Consider the following 21,429-nt stretch of genomic DNA (forward strand, 5'->3'; position numbering starts at 1 on the left):
AGCCAGTTTGCATAGCATAACTCTTGGGAAATCGCTCTGCACGTGCTTGCAAAGGAAATGTATGCATACTGTATCTGTGACAGACTTGGGACCATCTGACACTTGCAAATCCTTTTAGACAAAGAGGTGAGATAGGAGAGTGAATGGGCTGCTTGATGTTGACAGAGTTCTCAATGGCAGAATTTACATAGAGACAATGGAGGTGATGCCTCCAAGCACAAGCCCTGATAAGGACACCCTGATCCCCCTTATTTCCCCTACTCCACTTTATGTACCCCAAAATTGGCAGCCAGTATTTACCCCACTCCCAGGGGGAGACTCCTACTACCATCTTGCCTCCACGTTCCTAGTATGAATTTGCATCCCTATGAGTACAATAAGGGTCTCTTTACACACGTGCATCTCTTGCAGACCTGCAGAAACATAAATCTATACCCGTTGGGATGTGTGTGTGTGTGTATATATATATATATATATATATATATATATATATATGGAACAGAGATTGATATTGCACCACTTGTGATAAAAACAGATGTGTTGTATAAAGAATATTGCTAAGCTAAAATGACACTCCCCTATGCTGCTACTGGGGCGTCAGCTGGATCCCTCAAATATGTACAGGGATGGTGATTCCCTGAATAGAATTTATGAAAAAAGGGGGGGGGGATGAGGGATATATAGTGACCACGGTGTCAGTGCAATAAGTATAAAATTGCCAATTCTATACAATAAAAGGTATTTATTAACGTACAATTAAGCATAAAAGAAACATTTTAAAAAATGGGACAACAATAAAAGCACAACTGAACTAAAAGCACTTAAATGAATCATATAAAACTACAGTGAAAGCAAGTATTAAGGTTTTTTTCCTTATCTTAAATGAGGTAGGTGAAGGTTCCCAATGCGTTTCGTCTGATGAGACTTCTTCAAGGGGTAGGGGTACAATGGACCTACAAGTCTATTTATAGCAGTTATAGCATGGTGGGAGGGTCCCAGCTTTGCAGGGAATCATGTGATACAATTATATATTAAATGCATTCAATCTAATACAAAAAGCAGTCTGAAAGGTATCAAGTCATTAGGAGCTACAGGACAATAAAAACGAGTGAGTCACAACATTTTATAAGAAGAAAAAAGGTTTAAAATCTTCTTAGGCATTGTAATCGCGGCACTTCCGCCACACTTCCGGTGACGGAAGACGCGAGACGTCACTTCCGCCCCACTTCCGCTGCCGTCCGCGCATGCGCCCGCGGCAGCGCGATGTTACAGTACAGTCCTCAGTGCCTTCTACAAGTGTCTGTGATCCAGGGGAAAGGAGGGAGTCTTGTGTTATGTCCTCTCCCGGCGGCCATATTAGATGGGACTTTGTCCATAGGATTTTAGACAGCGGTGGCCATTTTTTTGTGTATCATACATAGCCTTGCTCCGGTATCCATGGTGACCGTTCCATACATAAAATAAAGATAGATGCTTTAGGAATACATACTTTTATCAGTTCAAAATCATGCATTAACAACTTACAGATGGGTGGTGACATAACATAGTATTAATCTCATGATACTGGACAGAAAATAAACGTGCAGGTGCAGGTGTTTATTTATATTGTATTGGTGACTTAAATTAATAATAAAGTGCATGGAGACTCAGGATTAATTTATAACTAGAAATGCTAAGGTTCGCATATTAAAGTGCTTGTGCATTAAACGTACAGGTTCAAGTGCTTATTTATAGTGACTAGGGATTAATTTATAGCTAGCAATGCTAATATTCGCATTTAATATAAAGTGCCTATGCATTAGTGATATGGGTAGTAAACAAGTGCAGTATATATTGGTGTTTATATGACTCGTGATATTTTTACCCAATGCTCAGGGTAGATATAGTGTGTACCTTTCTCAGGCCACTATTAATTACCGTACCATACAGTACCTGATCTTCCCAGATGGTCTCCCCTACTGGTACTGATCAGGCCCAACGCTGCTTGGCTTCCAAGATCAGACGTGTTTGGGCATTTCCAGCGTGGTATAACTGTAACGACGTTGTGCCTTATCGATTCACACTCCAACATTTACATATTTACTACTTTACTAATTTCATTTTGAAATGGTGAACATTAGTGATTGTGAACTGACTCTTGGTGGGGGGGGAGGGAGAAGGGGGAGAGAAAGGAAAGGGAAGCCCGCATATTGGAAGGGAATGATAGGGTAAGGAATTGGGAATGAATGAATGAGGTTTTTGTACCGTTTTTTACAAGAAAGGAGCGATCTCGTAATTGTCATTGAATCCTTTTGGCTGTAGTGTCTGTAATTGAAATATCCAAAACATCTCTCTGCGTGACAGTTTGTTAGCGAGATCTCCTCCTCTCTCTCCCAATTTCACCAGTTCTATGGCTTTGAATGTCAAGGCTTCTGGATTGGAGTTATGTGTTGAGGTAAAGTGTTGGGAGACAGCGTGGCTCTCCACTTTGTTCCTGATATTCCTCACGTGTTCCTGTATCCTCAACTTTAATGGCCTCTTTGTCTTCCCAATATATTGTTTACCACAGTCACATTCTAGGAGGTATATGACCGATTGAGTATTGCAATTCATGTATTCCTTAATTCTGTATTCCTTTTTCTTCTCCATGTCCGTGAAGGTTTTCCTGTTGGGGTGTAGGTATCTACATACATTGCATCGCCCGCACTTATAGGAGCCCACACATTTGGACCAGATGTGATCTTTGTCTTGGTCATTCCTCAGCATGCTTGGGGCTAAAATGTCCTTCAGGTTCTGTGATTTTTTTAAAAACTATCTCGGGGTGAGGAGGGAGGATTTCCTTAAGAATAGGATCCAGGAGAAGTATTCACCAGTGATTCCTAAATGATTCTCTGATGGATTTTTCATGCCGGTTGAAGGTAGTTATGAAGGCCGTGGAGTCTTTAATTTTCTCCCTTGTTTTGTATTCCAGCCGTTTTGGTCTTTCAACCATACTAGTTCTGGTGATGGCTTTTTTTTAAGATGGTGTCAGGATATTCCTTTTGCTTGAATCTGCTAGTGTACAGTTCCAACTGTGCCTCACTGTCCTCTGGTTTGCTGCAATTCCTTTTTATTCTGCTAAATTGGGAAAAAGGGATGTTATTCTTCCAACTCTTCAGATGGTTGCTCTTGTAGTGGAGATAACTGTTAGTGTCCACGTGTTTGATGTAGTTTTTTGTGGTAATTGTTCCATTTTCCCCTGTGAGAATCAAATCCAGAAACTCGATGTGTTCTTTGTTCACATTGGATGTAAAAGCAAGATTCATTTCGTTGGTACAGATGTGTTTAAAAAATTGGTTAAAATTTTCAATGTCACCATCCAAGATTATTAAAATATCGTCAATATATCTCCGATAAAAAATTAAATGACTTTTAAAATCCTGATGATCATATATAAAAGCTTTCTCCCAACATCCCATGAAAAGATTTGCGAAACTGGGTGCGAAGATAGTACCCATCGCAGTGCCGCACTGCTGCAGATAAAACTGATCCAGGAATTTAAAATAATTATGTTGAAGAATAAAATGCATGATGTCGCAAATTAAATTTTTATAATTAGTTGTTAATGTGTCATCTTTATCCAAGAATTCTTTGCAAGCTGTTACTCCCTTTTCATGTTCGATACATGTGTAGAGTGATTGTACATCTATTGTAACCCACATGTATGAATCCTTCCACTCAATATCCTTCAAAAGGCTCAATACCGAAGTGGTATCTTTGAGATATGATGGGAGATCCTTTACATAAGGTTTTAAAAAAACATCAGCATATTCAGATAAATTAGAGGTAAGTGAGTCTATACCCGCCACAATCGGTCTTCCGGGCGGGTTGTCCAAGCTCTTGTGAATTTTGGGTAAGTAGTAAAATATGGGGGTAGTGGGGTCTGATCTCATTAAGAATTGGTACTCTTCCTTAGTGATAATTTCTGTTCTTAAACCATGCAGTAAAAGTGTTCTCAATTCTTCAATGTAACCATCCTTCGGATCTTTAGTAAGCTTTTTATAAGACATTTCGCCTGATAACAGTCTTTCTGCCTCTGCAATGTATTTTATCCGATCCATGATGACCAGCTACCCCCCCCATTTTTCAGCTTGTTTTAAGATTATCCCCTTATTTTTCTGTAGATTTTTCAGGGCCTCACTTTCTCTGTTGTTAAGATTCTTCTCTTTCATTTTCTCCTGGTCTATGTCACACAGGTCCTTTTTCACCAGTTCATAGAACATACTTATATTACTACCCTTTGACTCTAAAGGGTAGAACTTGGAGGTTGGTTTTAGGCCTGATTTAGAGCGGCTTTCGTAATTCGCTATGACTGCATCCTCTTTTTTTAGGAAGTGTCTTTTCAGCATTAATTTCCTGACATATTTGTTCAGATCTATGAATGTGTCAAACTTGTTTAGGCCTCCTGTAGGTGCAAATGACAGTCCTTTAACTAGTAGGGATACTTCTGGTTCTGTTAGAACATGTTGGGAAAGGTTGAATATACCCTTTTCGCTTGGATTAGTTGTTATACTGTTCTTTTCTTGTATTCCCTCCCTCCTGCCTCCTTGGGATCCTCTTCTTCTGTATACCTTCTTTTGAGGGGCGATGCATGATGTATGTCTTCCTTCATCGTATTTCTTATGCTGTGCTTTGGTCTTGCACCTGTTCTTTGGGATAAAAAATCCTGGTCGCTACTTGAGCCATGTCTCTGTAAGATGGAAAATCTGTTGGATGTTTTCAGACTGCTATTAGTGTACATCAGGTCTGGCACTCCAGAATAATGATAATAATTGTCCCCGGTGCCCTCACGTTCCAATCAGAATATACAGTTCAGTTGATGTGCGGCACTCGGGTTATAAGCGTTTCACAGAGACCACTGGCAGTAGATCTACTGCCATTGGTCTCTGTGAAACGCTTATTACCCGAGTCAACTGAACTGTATACCCACATCAACTGAACTGTATATATATATATATATATATATATATATATATATTGCAACTGCTAGTATGTAGCTGCAATTACAAACTGATGATGATGATTACTTTGGTGGAAAATCACTATTTTTGCATGTCCTTATTGTTACATTAATTTATACCCGTTATTTAAAGAACTTGGTTTCCACCCCAAAATTCCACCCCAAAATCTCTATTAGGGGTTATTTGCTTAAAATTCAAATTACAAAATGTGGAAAAATGTAAACATTATGTAACAGAGTTGTAAGAATGAGGACCTACGACAAGCAGTTTCTCAATGAAGTAGTGTCTTTAATGGCAGCAGACACTGCACTCTAACATGCATAGACATAAGCCTGGACAATTAAATAAACCTACTGGTGAAAACAAATATCCCAGCACCAATGATCAGTCTGCTGCACAGGACTGCAGCTACAATCTGCTATGCTCCTCTGGCACAGCCAATATCATCTGTCCCTGGCACTAAGGAGACTCTGGCCTACTTACTGACCACTTTTTAGCATCAGTGCATAGAACACTGGGTGTATGAGAGTTTGAACCCTTCTTGTTCTCAGTGATGTGTTCTTGCTGGATATGTGCTGCTCTGAAAACCTGGAATTCCAAACCTTCACTGCTAGTGCAGACTGCATAGGTTTTACTTTAGCTTCCCTTGGAGAGAGCTGATCCCACTGGAATGTGTGTCATTTAGGTGAGAGACAATCCCTCTCAGCACATTTATTAACTAAAAACATGGGGGGATTATTCACACCCAGCAGCAATAGCGTCCCCCAGTGCAGTTTGCTGCTGGCGGCAAACTGTGCATGTACAGTGGCCACATATCAGCTGCACGGACATACACATTGCGGTCGCATCCCCTATGGATGTGACCGCAATGTGTTTAACAGGCGAAGGCATTGTGCAGGGGTGGCGTAGGAAAAACGGGGGTCAGGCCGGGATCATTTTCAGGGCTGCTGCATGACATTCACATGCAGCCGCTCCCCCCAAAAAAATGGCCACTGACCGCCTGACACGCTGCCGGGGTTCAACCTTAGTTCCGATGCATCCACAATTAGATTGCGGACGCATCAGTAGGCGGCCTGACACATGCTAGGTGGATCTGGTTGCGAATGCAGCGATCTGCATTCATCTTTGAATGACCCCCATTGACATAAATGCATAAGAGGCCACAAGTTTCACAGAATAGAATCTTGAAGAAACACCAGTAACCTAGTTTATCTCCTGACAGGGTCGCCTGAAAGCAGGAAGTGCAAATCTGAATTATGTGGAAGAAACAACAAATGTTTTCTTTCAATATATCCTAAAAACATAAAATAAGTTCCGGGCACTGAATAGAGGCGTAAGTAAATATACTGTAGCAGTTAATTATACTGCAGCTGCTGTTGCCCCATGAGACTTGCTGACTCCTGATAAAAAAAGAGGTAAAAGAGAATTATGGACACAGTGCTGTGTAAAGTGCATACAAGTGTTAATCTTGCTGTTTCGCAAGTAAAATACACAATTAAAAATAAAAATAACAATTCACTAAAATAATAGACATATTTCTCACAACAAATGTTAAAATCTGAAAAATGAATACATACTCATGCAACCAATAACACTAACAGAGACAAACATAGGCTAGAAAAGTATTTTGAACTAATCAGGATACTTTTATCAATACAGATCAATGACATACAGTGCTGATCTCAAACTTGTAGAACAAATCAGAAGAATTATGTCAAGCCAATAAAATAGAATGTAGATTTAATTTTAGTTGCTTAAATAAATTAATTATCAGCAACACATCATAGACACTTGAGTAGATCTCATTTTAAACAGTTGCCTTTTAGATATCTCAAGGTACTGTATGCAATGGTCAGGGGCGTAGCTAGAGTTTTGTGGGCCCCATTGCTAAATTTTGAAAGGGCCCGCCAGCATTCCGTGAGAACATGAGGGGGTTTGCAGTCAGGAAATCAGAGGGGGAGGGGTCTGTCAGAGTAGAGGGGAAAACCAGACAGGATGGTGCCTGAAGCGTCAGTTATACTAAAATAAAATATACAGATATATATATATATATATATATATATGAGAGAGAGAGAGAGGCAGCAGCGCCGGTTATGATGTGGCCAGCAGCAGGAGATGGCGCCCTTGAGTGAATGGCGCTGTACACGAATGTGTACTGTCACTAATGGTGCAACCGGAACTGCTTCTACTGCTGCCGGGTGACGCCTCCACACACCCATAGTAATGTAGCTGAGCGGCGCATCCCGGCCTGGAAGGGGGAGAGGGTGATTGCGGGCAGTGGCGTAACTAGAAATTTCTCTGACGTCCTAGTGGATGCTGGGAACTCCGTAAGGACCATGGGGAATAGCGGCTCCGCAGGAGTCTGGGCACAACTAAAAGAAAGCTTTTAGACTACCTGGTGTGCACTGGCTCCTCCCACTATGACCCTCCTCCAAGCCTCTGTTAGATTTTTGTGCCCGGCCGAGCTGGATGCACACTAGGGGCTCTCCTGAGCTCTTAGAAAGAAAGTATAATTTAGGTTTTTTATTTTACAGTGAGACCTGCTGGCAACAGGCTCACTGCAACGAGGGACTAAGGGGAGAAGAAGCGAACCTACCTGCTTGCAGCTAGCTTGGGCTTCTTAGGCTACTGGACACCATTAGCTCCAGAGGGATCGACTGCATGGAACTGGCCTTGGTGTTCGGTCCCGGAGCCGCGCCGCCGTCCCCCTTACAGAGCAAGAAGCAAGAAGAAGTCCGGAAAATCGTCGGCATGAAGACTTCTGTCTTCACCAAGGTAGCGCACAGCACTGCAGCTGTGCGCCATTGCTCCTCATACACACTTCACACTCCGGTCACTGAGGGTGCAGGGCGCTGGGGGGGGGGGGGCGCCCTGAGCAGCAATAAAAACACCTTGGCTGGCAAAACAATCACAATATATAGCCCCAGAGGCTATATATGTGATAATTACCCCTGCCAGAATCCTTAAAAAAGCGGGAGAAAAGTCCGCGAAAAAGGGGCGGAGCTATCTCCCTCAGCACACTGGCGCCATTTCTCGTTCACAGTTCCGCTGGAAGGAAGCTCACTGGCTCTCCCCTGCAGTCTACACTACAGAAAAGGGTAAAAAAGAGAGGGGGGGCACTAAATTTAGGCGCAGTAAATATTATAGCAGCTATAGGGGACATAATTCAGTTAGTCCCTGCATTATATAGCGCTCTGGTGTGTGCTGGCATACTCTCTCTCTGTCTCCCCAAAGGGCTTCTGTGGGGTCCTGTCCTCTGTTAGAGCATTCCCGGTGTGTGTGCGGTGTGTCGGTACGGCTGTGTCGACATGTTTGATGAGGAAAATTATGTGGAGGTGGAGCAGATGCCTATAGAAGTGATGTCACCCCCTGCGGGGCAGACACCTGAGTGGATGGTTTTATGGAAGGAATTACGTGCAAGTGTCGACTCCTTACACAAAAAATTTGACGACATGCCAAATGCGGGACAGCCGGCTTCTCAGCTCGTGCCTGCCCAGGTGTCTCAAAGGCCATCAGGGGCTCTAAAACGCCCGCTACCTCAGATGGCAGACGCAGATGTCGACACGGATACTGATACCAGTGTCGACGACGATGAGTCAAATCTAATGTCCACTAGGGCCATTCGTTGCATGATTGAGGCAATGAAGGAGGTATTACACATTTCGGATATAAACCCAAGTACCACTAAAAAGGGTATTATGTTTGGGGAGAAAAAACTACCCGTAGTTTTTCCCCCGTCTGAAGAATTAAATGAAGTGTGTGAAGAAGCGTGGGCTTTCCCCGATAAAAGATTGGTAATCCCTAAAAAATTACTAATGGCGTTCCCTTTCCCGCCAGAGGATAGGGCACGTTGGGAAACACCTCCTAGGGTGGATAAAGCGCTCACACGTTTGTCTAAAAGGTGGCACTTCCGTCTCCGGATACGGCCGCCCTAAAGGAGCCTGCGGATAGAAAGCAGGAGGCGATCCTGAAGTCTGTATATACACACTCAGGCATTATACTTAGACCAGCTATTGCGTCAGCATGGATGTGCAGTGCTGCCGCGGCATGGTCAGATTCCCTGTCAGAAAATATTGACACCCTAGACAGGGACACTATTCTCCTAACCATAGAGCATATAAAAGACTCAGTCTTATACATGAGAGATGCACAGAGGGAGATCTGCCGGCTGGCATCTAAAATAAGTGCATTGTCCATTTCTGCTAGGAGAGGCTTATGGACTCGGCAGTGGACAGGGGATGCAGATTCCAAAAGGCACATGGAAGTTTTGCCTTATAAGGGTGAGGAGTTATTCGGGGATGGTCTCTCAGACCTAGTTTCCACAGCGACAACTGGGAAATCAGCATTTTTACACCAGGTTCCCTCACAGCCTAAAAAAGCGCAGTTTTATCAAGTACAGTCCTTTCGGACCCAGAGAAACAGGCGAGGAAAAGGCGGGTCCTTTCTGTCCAGAGGCAGAGGTAGGGGAAAAAGGCTGCAACAAACAGCAGGTTCCCAGGAGCAAAAGTCCTCCCCCGCTTCTTCCAAGTCCGCCGCATGACGGTGGGGCTCCACAGGCGGAGCCAGGTACGGTGGGGGGCCGCCTCAAAAATTTCAGCGATCAGTGGGCTCGCTCACAGGTGGATCCCTGGATCTTGTAAGTAGTATCTCAGGGGTACAAACTGGAATTCGAGGCGTCTCCCCCCCGCCGTTTCCTCAAATCTGCCTTGCCAACGATTCCTCAGGCAGGGAGGCTGTGCTAGAGGCAATTCACAAGCCAGCAGGTGATAGTCAAGGTGCCCCTACTTCAACAAGGACGGGGTTACTATTCCACACTGTTTGTGGTACCGAAACCGGACGGTTCGGTGAGACCCATTTTAAATTTGAAATCCTTGAACACATACATAAAAAAGTTCAAGTTCAAGATGGAATCGCTCAGGGCGGTTATTGCAAGCCTGGACGAGGGGGATTACATGGTATCCCTGGACATCAAGGATGCTTACCTGCATGTCCCCATTTATCATCCTCACCAGGAGTACCTCAGATTTGTGGTACAAAATTGCCATTACCAATTCCAGACGCTGCCGTTTGGACTGTCCACGGCACCGAGGGTGTTTACCAAGGTAATGGCGGAAATGATGATACTTCTTCGAAAAAAGGGAGTTTTAATTATCCCGTACTTGGACGATCTCCTAATAAAGGCGAGATCCAGGGAGCAGTTGTTGGTAGGAGTAGCACTATCTCAGGAGGTGCTACACCAGCACGGTTGGATTCTGAATATTCCAAAGTCACAGCTGGTTCCGACGACACGTCTACTGTTCCTGGGAATGATTTTGGACACAGTCCAGAAAAAAGTGTTTCTCCCGGAGGAGAAAGCCCAGGAGCTGTCATCTCTAGTCAGAGACCTCCTGAAACCAAAACAGGTGTCGGTGCATCACTGCACGCGAGTCCTGGGAAAGATGGTGGCTTCTTACGAAGCAATTCCTTTCGGCAGGTTCCATGCCAGAATCTTTCAGTGGGACCTGTTGGACCAATGGTCCGGATCGCATCTTCAGATGCATCGGCTAATAACCCTGTCTCCAAGAACCAGGGTGTCTCTGTTGTGGTGGCTGCAGAGTGCTCATCTCCTAGAGGGCCGCAGATTCAGCATACAGGACTGGGTCCTGGTGACCACGGATGCCAGCCTTCGAGGCTGGGGGGCAGTCACACAGGGAAGAAACTTCCAAGGACTATGGTCGAGTCAGGAGACTTCCTTGCACATAAATATTCTAGAACTAAGGGCCATTTACAATGCCCTAAGTCAGGCAAAACCCCTGCTTCTACACCAGCCGGTACTGATCCAGTCAGACAACATCACGGCGGTCGCCCATGTAAACCGACAGGGCGGCACAAGAAGCAGGACGGCAATGGCAGAAGCCACAAGGATTCTCCGATGGGCGGAAAATCACGTGCTAGCACTGTCAGCAGTGTTCATTCCGGGAGTGGACAACTGGGAAGCAGACTTCCTCAGCAAGCACGACCTCCACCCGGGAGAGTGGGGACTTCATCCAGAAGTCTTCACACTGATTGTAAATCGTTGGGAACAGCCACAGGTGGACATGATGGAGTCCCGCCTAAACAAAAAACTGGAGAGATATTGCGCCAGGTCAAGGGACCCTCAGGCGATAGCGGTGGACGCTCTAGTGACACCGTGGGTGTACCAGTCAGTTTATGTGTTCCCTCCTCTGCCTCTCATACCAAAGGTACTGAGAATAATAAGAAAACGAGGAGTAAGGACAATACTCGTGGTTCCGGATTGGCCAAGAAGAGCTTGGTACCCGGAACTTCAAGAGATGATCTCAGAGGAACCATGGCCTCTGCCGCTCAGACAGGACCTGCTGCAGCAGTGGCCCTGTCTGTTCCAAGACTTACCGCGGCTGCGTTTGATGGCATGGCGGTTGAACGCCGGATCCTAAAGGAAAAGGGCATTCCGGAGGATGTCATTCCTACGCTGATTAAAGCCAGGAAAGATGTAACGATAAAACATTATCACCGCATATGGCGGAAATATGTTGCTTGGTGTGAGGCCAATAAGGCCCCAACAGAGGAATTTCAGCTGGGTCTATTTCTGCACTTCCTACAGGCAGGAGTGACTATAAACCTAAAATTAGGCTCCATTATGGTACAGAGATCGGCTCTGACTATTTTTTTCCAAAAAGAACTAGCTTCACTACCTGAAGTTCAGACATTTGTAAAATGAGTGCTGCATATTCAGCCCCCCTTTGTGCCTCCAGTGGCACCCTGGGATCTCAACGTGGTGTTGAATTTCCTAAAATCACATTGGTTTGAGCCACTAAAGACCGTGGATCTAAAATATCTCACGTGGAAAGTGGTCATGTTATTGGCCTTGGCTTCGGCCAGGCGTGTATCAGAATTGTCAGCTTTGTCATTTAAACGTCCTTATCTGATTTTCCATATGGATAGGGCAGAATTGAGGACTCGTCCCCAGTTTCTCCCTAAGGTGGTATCTGCTTTTCACTTGAACCAACCTATTGTAGTGCCTGCGGCTACTAGCGACTTGGAGGATTCCAAGTTACTGGACGTAGTCAGGGCCTTGAAAATTTATGTTTCCAGGACGGCTGGAGTCAGGAAAACTGACTTGCTATTTATCCTGTATGAACCCAACAAACTGGGTGCTCCTGCTTCTAAGCAGACTATTGCTCGCTGGATTTGTAGCACAATTCAGCTGGCGCATTCTGCGGCTGGACTGCCGCATCCTAAATCAGTAAAAGCTCATTCTACAAGGAAGGTGGGCTCATCTTGGGCGGCTGCCCGAGGGGTCTCGGCTTTACAACTTTGCCGAGCTGCTACTTGGTCAGGGGCAAACACGTTTGCAAAATTCTACAAATTTGATACCCTGGCTGAGGAGGACCTTGAGTTCTCTCATTCGGTGCTGCAGAGTCATCCGCACTCTTCCGCCCTTTTGGGAGCTTTGGTATAATCCCCATGGTCCTTACGGAGTTCCCAGCATCCACTAGGACGTCAGAGAAAATAAGAATTTACTCACCGGTAATTCTATTTCTCGTAGTCCGTAGTAGATGCTGGGCGCCCGTCCCAAGTGCGGATTGTCTGCAATACTTGTACATAGTTGTTGTTCACAAAAGGGTTATTGTTATGAGCCATCTGTTGAGAGGCTCAGTTAAATTTCATACTGTTAACTGGATATGGTATCACGAGTTATACGGTGTGATTGGTGTGGCTGGTATGAGTCTTACCCGGGATTCAAAATCCTTCCTTATTGTGTCAGCTCTTCCGGGCACAGTATCCTAACTGAGGCTTGGAGGAGGGTCATAGTGGGAGGAGCCAGTGCACACCAGGTAGTCTAAAAGCTTTCTTTTAGTTGTGCCCAGACTCCTGCGGAGCCGCTATTCCCCATGGTCCTTACGGAGTTCCCAGCATCCACTACGGACTACGAGAAATAGAATTACCGGTGAGTAAATTCTTATTTTTTCTCCCCCAAGACAAAACATTTTCTGCCCCCCCCTCACTCGCCCATAATTGCCAGCAGAAAAGTGCAGAATCTGCACGCGCCATAGGTACACGTCGCTAAGGGCTTACATTATGTCCTTTTTCCTCCTTATAGTAATGCCCAGTACACATTATAGATTGTAAGCTTGCGAGCAGGGCCTTCCTACCTCTGTCTGTCTGTCTGTCTTTGCCCAGTTTTGTTCTATAATTGTTGTTCTAATTGTAAAGCGCAACGGAATATGCTGCGCTATATAAGAAACTGCTAATAAATAAATAAAATAAATAAATACTTCAATGTCCCTGACACACTATACCACACACCATAATGCCCATTACACAATATGCCACACACCATAATGCCCTTGACACATTATGCCACGTATCCCAATGCCGTTATACATTATGCCACACACTGCAATGCCCCTGAGACATTATACCACAATGCCCGTGATATAGTATACCACACACCGTAATGCCTGTGACACATTATGCCACACACTGCAATGCCCATTACACATTAAGTCCTACAGTAAGGCTTCTAATGACTTTTAAATTACCTGCTCGTTGCCAGGGGTTCGTGCTCTTGGTTCCATGCACAGTGCCAGGGGTTTTCATGCCCAGGGTGTCATGGTCATTTCCAGGGTTTTCATGTGCTGGGTGTTATGCTTGTTGCCCGGTGTTTCATGTGCTAGGTGTCAAGCTCGTTCCCAGTGTGTAATATTCGTTGCCAGGGGTTTCATGCTCACTACTAGGGGTAATGCTTGTTGCCAGGGATTTCATGAGCTGGGTGTCATGCTTGTTACCAGGGGGTAATACTTGTTGCTAGGGGTGTGCCCCAGTGCCACATATGCCCCCAGTGCCAGATATTCCCGTACAGTGCCAGATAAAAATATGCCCCCATAGTGCCAGAAACACATATGCCCCCAGTGCCAGATATTCCCCCACTGTACCAGATACACATATGCCCTGATTGCCACATATGCCCCTCCAGTGCATCTACACATATGCCCCAGTGCCAGCTACACATATGCCACCCCCAGTGCCAGCTACACATGCCCCAGTGCCAAATATGCCACCCAGTGCCAGCTACACATGTGCCAAATATGACCCCCCAGTGCCACTTACACATATGCCCCCCAGTGCCACTTACACTTGTGCCAAATATGCCCCCCCAGTGCCAGCTACACATACCCCCAGTACCAAATATGCCCCCCTGTACCAGATACACATATGCCCTCCCAGTGCCAGCTACACATGTGCCAAATATGCCCACCCAGTGCCAGCTACACATATGCCAAATATGCCACCCCCCAGTGCCAGCTACACATGTGCCAAATATGCCCCCTCCCCCAGTGCCAGTTACACATATGTCTCCAGTGCCAGCTACAAATGTGCCGAATATGCCCCGCCAGTGCCAGGTACTCCCCCCGCTCACCGCTGCTGAGCTGTGCTGTGTGTGAGTCCGGGAAGGAGGGCACAGCGCAAACCTCTCCTGTGTCCGTCCTGTTTGTGTCTCCGGCGGCGTGTCTGGCAAATTAAGTGCTGGTTCGTAAGCCAATCAGAACTCGCGGACTGGCAGCTGCTGATCCTGATTGGCTGCCAGTCCGCGGGCTCTGAACCAGCGCTTCATTTTACAGACACGCCGCCGGAAACACAGGAGAGGCGCACGCTGCGCGGTCCCTCACAGCCTCACGCACACAGCACAGCAGCGCAACTAACTTGGTGTAAGGGGAGCGGAGGGTCCCAGGCCCCTGTGGCAGCCTGGGCCCCGTAGCAGCCGCATCCCCTGCACCTATGGTAGCTACGCCACTGGCAATGGTAGTATAATTTAGGAATGCCTCGTCCCTTTAAACAGTTCAGGTGTATTCAGAGCATACTGTATACTGTAATTGAGAATAATGAGTTTACATGTATAGTCAATCCTAGCAGAAATGACAAAATCCAGAACAAAACAATCCCAGTTACTCACAGGATGTGAGTCAGCCACCTGTGGGTTGTAAATTGTAACTCAAGCATCATTGGTGTCCATAGATATAGTAGAGTATCCTGTGTGGTAATAGAAATGTGGATACTGTAGTGGTGTGTGTCTTGAGTCTATGTGTGTCTCAAGGTAGAATGTAAGCTGATCACTTGACACACCAGACTCTGGAACACCATTTTCTGACAGGTATGTCCCACAAATAAGTGACTGCAGCCTAAATGCTTGTATACAGGCAATGCAAATGGTAGGTTCTGGTATTCGATATAATAGACAAATGTTCAAAATGATTAATGATGTACTTGTACATATATATGAATGTATCAATATAATCTTGCGCAAAGTGTATGTCTTTCTTCTCTTTGGCATCTGACTATCAGTCTTTATAATGATGGAAATATTCTTGCACAGTGGTGTAGGGTTGGAGAATGCACCAGCATGACCTCATCTTCCGAACACCTGTCTGGGGAGTGGAGTGCGTGGAGTTCCTGCAGCAGAACATGTGACATTGGAGTTCGCAGTAGACAACGTAAATGTCTTAGGTAATGTTAATTTATATTCATTGTTAAACTGGATTCCTGGAAATAACTTGCTAGATATTTATTTATTTTGTATCTACACATGTTACAGTTGTTTTGGTATCTCATTTAGTCAAGGCACTGAAGGGCGACAGTGTAATGATCCCAAAATTCAATACAAAATATGTGAGAACCCAAGATGTCCCCCTGGGGTGCCAGAGTTCAGAGACTCACAATGCCAGACCTTCAGCTTACGTTCTTCCTACCCTAAGCATAAACATCGGTGGCATGCAGTCATTAATGAAGGTATTTCTATCACATATATTTTAAAATTATTGCTTTTCTTGTTTTAGAATAATATTTTCTAACTAAAATGTTACTACAATTTTGTAGAGATGTGCACCGGACACTTTTCGGCTTTTGGGGGTGATTCCGAGTTGTTCGCTCACTAGCAGATTTTAGCAGCATTGCACACGGTAGGCCGCCGCCCTCTGGGAGTGTATCTTAGCTTAGCAGAATAGTGGACGAAAGATTAGCAGAATTGCGAATAGAAAATTCTTAGCAGTTTCTGAGTAGCTCCGGACCTACTCACAGATTGCGATCAGCTCAGTCCGTTTAGTTCCTGGTTTGACGTCACAAACACGCCCTGCGTTCGGCCAGCCACTCCCCCGTTTCTCCAGCCACTCCCGCGTTTTTCCTGACACGCCTGCGTTTTTCCGCACACTCCCTGAAAACGGCCAGTTTCCGCCCAGAAACACCCACTTCTTGTCAATCACACTCCGATCACTTCAACGATGAAAATTCCTTGTTCGGACGTGAGTAAATCTACTAAGTTTTGTGCTAAAATACTTAGCGCATGCGCACTGCGTACCATGTGCATGCACATTTTTGCCTTAATCGCTCTGTTGCGAAAATCGGCAACGAGCAAACAACTCGGAATGACCCCCTTTATGTTTTGGTTTTGGATCTGGATCTCCTTTCGTGTTTTGGATCTGGATTGGTTTTGCCAAAACCACCCTTTCAGGTTTTGGTTTTGGTTTTAGATCTGGATTTTTTTTTTTAAACCCATAAAACAGCTTTTTTTATTGCTCCTACAGTATTATTAACCTCAGTAACATTAATTTCCACCTGTCCTGAACACCTCCAAATATTGTTTTTAGGCTAAAAGGATGCATCGGGGTATCTGGATGACTAAACTAAGTGACACAAGTGGGCGACACACACACTTGGCCCATCTAGGAGTGGCACTGCAGTGGCAGACAGGATGACAGATTTAAAAACTAGGCCCCAAAGAGCACATAATGCAAAGAAAATAAAGAGGTGTAAGATGGAATTGTCCTTGGGCCCTCCCACTCACCCTTATGTTGTTTAAATAGCACATGCACAATTTAATAAACCCATAATTTCAGCGACAGGTGGTTCCCTCAAAAATGCTTGCCAAGTTCTCCGACTCATAGCTAGCTACAAACATAACAACTACATATTTGATGACTTTTCACCTTATGAGAAGAGGCAAGAGGAAGAGGACAGTGATAAGAAGGTGATTAAAAATTAGAGAGGCACACGCAATCAGGAACAACACACTGGCTTTCACCTCCACTCCTATCTTGGTGTGGAACAGAAAGGACTTTTACCAAACATATGTGTAATTACAACATTACTGGACAAACAGAAAAACTAGGGGCCAAAGCCTCCGAATTTGTACCCCCTGCTCCATTTTCAAGGATTACGATAATCTCGGATTTAATGCTGGGATGCAAAAAAAATGGTTTATACCACAGGATCAAGATTGGATATTTTCCCCTCCACAGAGTCTGGTGACTTATTCTGTGAAATCTCATGGGTTTCCTTTTTTCTATTTTTTTATTGCATTTTTATTTACATATTTTGTGGCAGATGCCTTATTTTAATTTTTCACAGCTCCCAGTTACACGCATGTGAGCATACCTGTGTGTCCCAGTTACACGCATGTGAGCATACCTGTGTGTCTTGTTTATTTTATTCTTATTTTATTTTTAAATATAGCAGCCCCTTAGATGTTTTATCAGCCCCTCCTGAGCACCCACAGCAGCCCCGGATCAGGCAAGTTGAGTTCGGGTGGGTTTGATACAGTACATAGCAGGACTGTGCAGTTAATTTTTTGTTATTGAGCCCCTGCCCTAGTGGAGCTTACCACTCTACAGTCAAAACTCATTTCATATTATAAGTAGGACTGTGGGAGGAAGCAATGCTAACCTCTGTGCTACCAGCATGCCTCAGCCTGGCAAGCCAGACAGCTTCCTGGCTGTAAGCCACCATGAGACTCCATACTGGGCCTTATTCAGTAACTGTTTTTGCCGCACAGGAACTCCTGGCCCATCTAGTGCTGCAGTGCAATGGAAAGCTGAGATTTCACTTTGCAATGCAAGAAAAACTCTGTCCTTCTAACACCGCGAGGTCTTGCGATAACCCTACGTAGCCCTTACATTGTACAATTATTAAGGAGAAAACATTTACAAAATAAAGGAAAAGAACCCTGTACAACAAATGTGCATCTTGTAAATAATCCCAAACTGTGGAACATTAATAAATCAAAATTAAGGTTGACTAATTGGAGCCATTAATTTGAGTCCCTAACATGAAATCATTGAGAAGAACCTCTCTCTAATGCTGGGTAAATGGCGCCTAATTCAGTAAGGATAGCAAATTCTGCTAATTAGCAAAATTTGCTATTCCTTTCCTAGCATGCTAGGGGCTGCTCATCGCTGGGCAAGGCAGCACAGCATGCTGACCACTGCCTCCCCCCTTCAACAAGCAGAAATTGCAATCCTAATGTGACACACCCCTGTTTGTCCGCCTCCGCCCCCCGTTCGCATGCACCGCCCCCGCAACGCTCCATCGCCTTCCTGGAAATGTAGCGTTGCCCGCCGCGCAAACGCCTCTGCCTGATTGACAGGCAGAGGCGACCGTATTTTCTGCCCCCCCCACAGTAAGTGCAGGGGCATGCACAGGACGGGCACTGCGCATGCGCCGCGGGCTGATCATAAAAATTCTGGTTGGATCGCGAGTTGCAATCCAACCTGAATTAGGCCCACAGTAGAGATGAGCGGGGTCAGACAGGACACCCCTGGAATTATATGGCAGACATATAGAGATAGGTGTGTTTGTAAATCTAGTTTTCTCCAGAAGTTGCCAGAGAAAATGAAGTAGGAGATGTTGCCATGTCACGTTCTGCTGGATTATGATTCTGTCACTTCTGAGTCTGACTGACTTTGGCCACACATTTGGTCTTTCCCCACTTTATTGGAAAACACTTCGTCAAACTTGGAATTTCCATTTCCACCTTTGCGGCTATGTGTTTTCACAAATCTAGTTCTGATGTTGAAGCTTGTTTCATATTCTGCACTAGGCTTTAGTTTAAACCTAGGATCAAGTACAGCAGCAACCCTTGAATTATATGGCAGTGCCTCTGGATTTATACAGCAGATAGGCTGCACCTCTGGACTTACACAACAGATAGACAACACCCCTGGACTTATACAGCATAGGCAGCACCCCTGGAGAATTAAACAGCACAGCAGACAGGCAGCAGCACCCCTGGACTTAAATGGCAGTGGGGCAGCACCCCTGGACTAAAAGGCAGAGGGGCAGCACTCCCTATAGAGCACCACCCCTGGAATGATATGGCAGACAAAGAAAAGATGTGCAAGATGGAATTGTCCTTGGGCCCTTCCACCCTTATGTTGCATAAAGAGGACATGCATACTTTAACAAACTAATAATTTCAGTGACAGGGTCTGCCACACGACTGTGGCTGAAATGATTGCTTTGTTTGGGCCCCCACAAAAAAAGAAGCAATTAATCTCTCTTTGCACAAGCTGGCTCTACAGAGGCAAGATGTCGTCTTCATCCTCATCCTCTGATTCCTCACCCCTTCAGTGTTTACATCCTCATCCTCACAGAGTATTAATTCATCCCCACTGGAATCCACCAATACCAGTCTATGTGTACTTTCTGGAGGCAATTGCTGGTAAAGGTCTTCCTGGAGGAATTTATAATTCATTTTGATGAACATCATCTTCTCCACATTTTGTGGAAGTAACCTCCTACGCTGATCACTGGCAAGGTTACCGGCTGCACTAAACACTATTTTGGGGTACACACTGGTGGGGGGCAACTTAGATAAAGCCAGTTTGTGCAAGGGCCTCCAAATTGCCTCTTTTTCCTGCCAGCATACATATGGACTGTCTGACATGCCTACATGGATGCTGTCGCCGATATAATTCTCCACCATTCTTTCAATGGTGACAGCATCATGTGCAGTGACTTTAGACATGTCAGTAATTGTTGGCAGCTCCTTCAGTCTGGACCAGATGTCAAAACTTGCTCCTGACTGCCCTGCATCATCGCCAGCAGGTCGGCTAGGACAATTTTTTCTTATCCTCGCAGCCCCAGTTGTGGGAGAAAATGAAGGAGGAGCTGTTGACTCTGCAGACTCGGGTCCGCCGGAAAGAGTGATACAAACCTAGGATCAAGCATAGTGGCCAAAATGTAGTGATCTGATTTCAACAGATTAACCACACTTGAATCCAGGCAAAGGGAATTAAGGGCTCCATCCTCAAGTCCCACATACTTAGCGGAATTGCTCCGTTTTAGCTCCTCCTTCAATTTCTCCAGCGGCTTCTGTAAAAGCCTGATGAGGGGAATGACCTCACTCAAGCTGCCAGTGTCTGAACTGACATCACGTGTGGCAAGTTCGAAGGGTTGAAGAACCTTGCGCAAGACGGAAATCATTCTCCACTGCGCTTGAGTCAGGTGCAATCCCCCTCCTTTGCCTATATCATAGGTGGATGCATAGGAATGAACGGTCTTTTGCTGCTCCTCCATCCTCTGATAGATATAGAGGGTTGAATTCTACCTCATTACCACCTCTTGCTTCAGATGATGGCAGGGCAGGTTCAGGAGTGTGCTCCAGTCTTTGGTACGCAGTCGCTGAATGTCAAAAGTGTCCCACAATTTTTTTGGGCCACCGACAGCATCTCCTGCATGCCCCTGTCATTTTTAGAAAAATTCTGCACCAACAAATTAATTGTGTGAGCAAAACATGGGACATACTGGAATTTACACAGATGTAATGTTCGCACAATATTGATGGCATTGTCAGATATCACAAATCTTCAGGAGAATCTAAGTGGAATAAGACATTGTGCGATGATGTCCCTCAGTTTCTGTAAGAGGTTCTCAGCAGTGTGCCTCTTATAGAAACCGGTGATACACAGCGTAGCCTGCCTAGGAGCGAGTTGGTGTTTGTGAGATGCTGCTGCTAGTGCTGCTGCTGTTGTTGCTGCAGAAGGTAATACATCTACCCAGTGGGCTGTCACAGTTATGTAGTCCTTAGTTTGCCATGTTCCACTTGTCCACATGTACGTGGTTAAGTTCACAGTGGATACAACTGCATTTTTGAGGACACTGAGGACACTTTTCTTAATGTCCCTGTACAGTCTGGGAATCGCTTGCCTAGTGAAGTGGAATCTAGATGGGATTTGGTACTGGGAACACAGTACGTTCATTAACTGTCTAAATCTCACTGCACTAATGGCAGATAACGGACACACATCTAACATCAGCACAGTTGTTATGGTCTCAGTAATCTGCTTTGCAACAGGGTGACTGCTGTCATACTTCATCTTCCTCACAAAGGACTGTTGGACAGTCAATTGCTTAGTTAAAGTAGTACAAGTGGTCTTCCGACTTCCTCTCTGTGATAACGATTGACTCCCAGGAGCAACAACAGCAGTGGCAGCAGTAGGCGTACCACTCAAGGATCCTCCGGAGGAATCCTGGATAGGAGAGGACTCGTCAGTCATGCCAGTGACATGGCCTGCAGGACTATTTCCGATACTGATTGAGGAGGAAATTAATGATGAGGGAGTTGGTGGTGTGGATTGCAGGAGCTTGGATATTACAGGAAAAAGGGATTTAGGTGTCA

General features: G+C 45.2%; 1 protein-coding gene and 1 pseudogene across 1 annotated transcript in view; one reads left to right on the plus strand and one right to left on the minus strand.

The window, feature by feature from the left end:
- ADAMTS19 (ADAM metallopeptidase with thrombospondin type 1 motif 19) overlaps window positions 1-21,429 on the plus strand; it is a 512,659-nt gene that overhangs the window by 336,926 nt on the left and 154,304 nt on the right. The window contains exons 12-13 of the mRNA XM_063964256.1: window positions 15,355-15,485; window positions 15,595-15,767. Coding sequence (XP_063820326.1) covers window positions 15,355-15,485; window positions 15,595-15,767 — 304 coding nt within the window. The remainder of the gene's footprint in view (window positions 1-15,354; window positions 15,486-15,594; window positions 15,768-21,429) is intronic.
- Window positions 1,921-2,039, minus strand: LOC134934183 (5S ribosomal RNA; annotated as a pseudogene).

The sequence above is a fragment of the Pseudophryne corroboree genome, chromosome 1 (assembly GCF_028390025.1).
Source record: "Pseudophryne corroboree isolate aPseCor3 chromosome 1, aPseCor3.hap2, whole genome shotgun sequence".
In the NCBI taxonomy this organism is placed as follows: Eukaryota; Metazoa; Chordata; class Amphibia; order Anura; family Myobatrachidae; genus Pseudophryne; species Pseudophryne corroboree.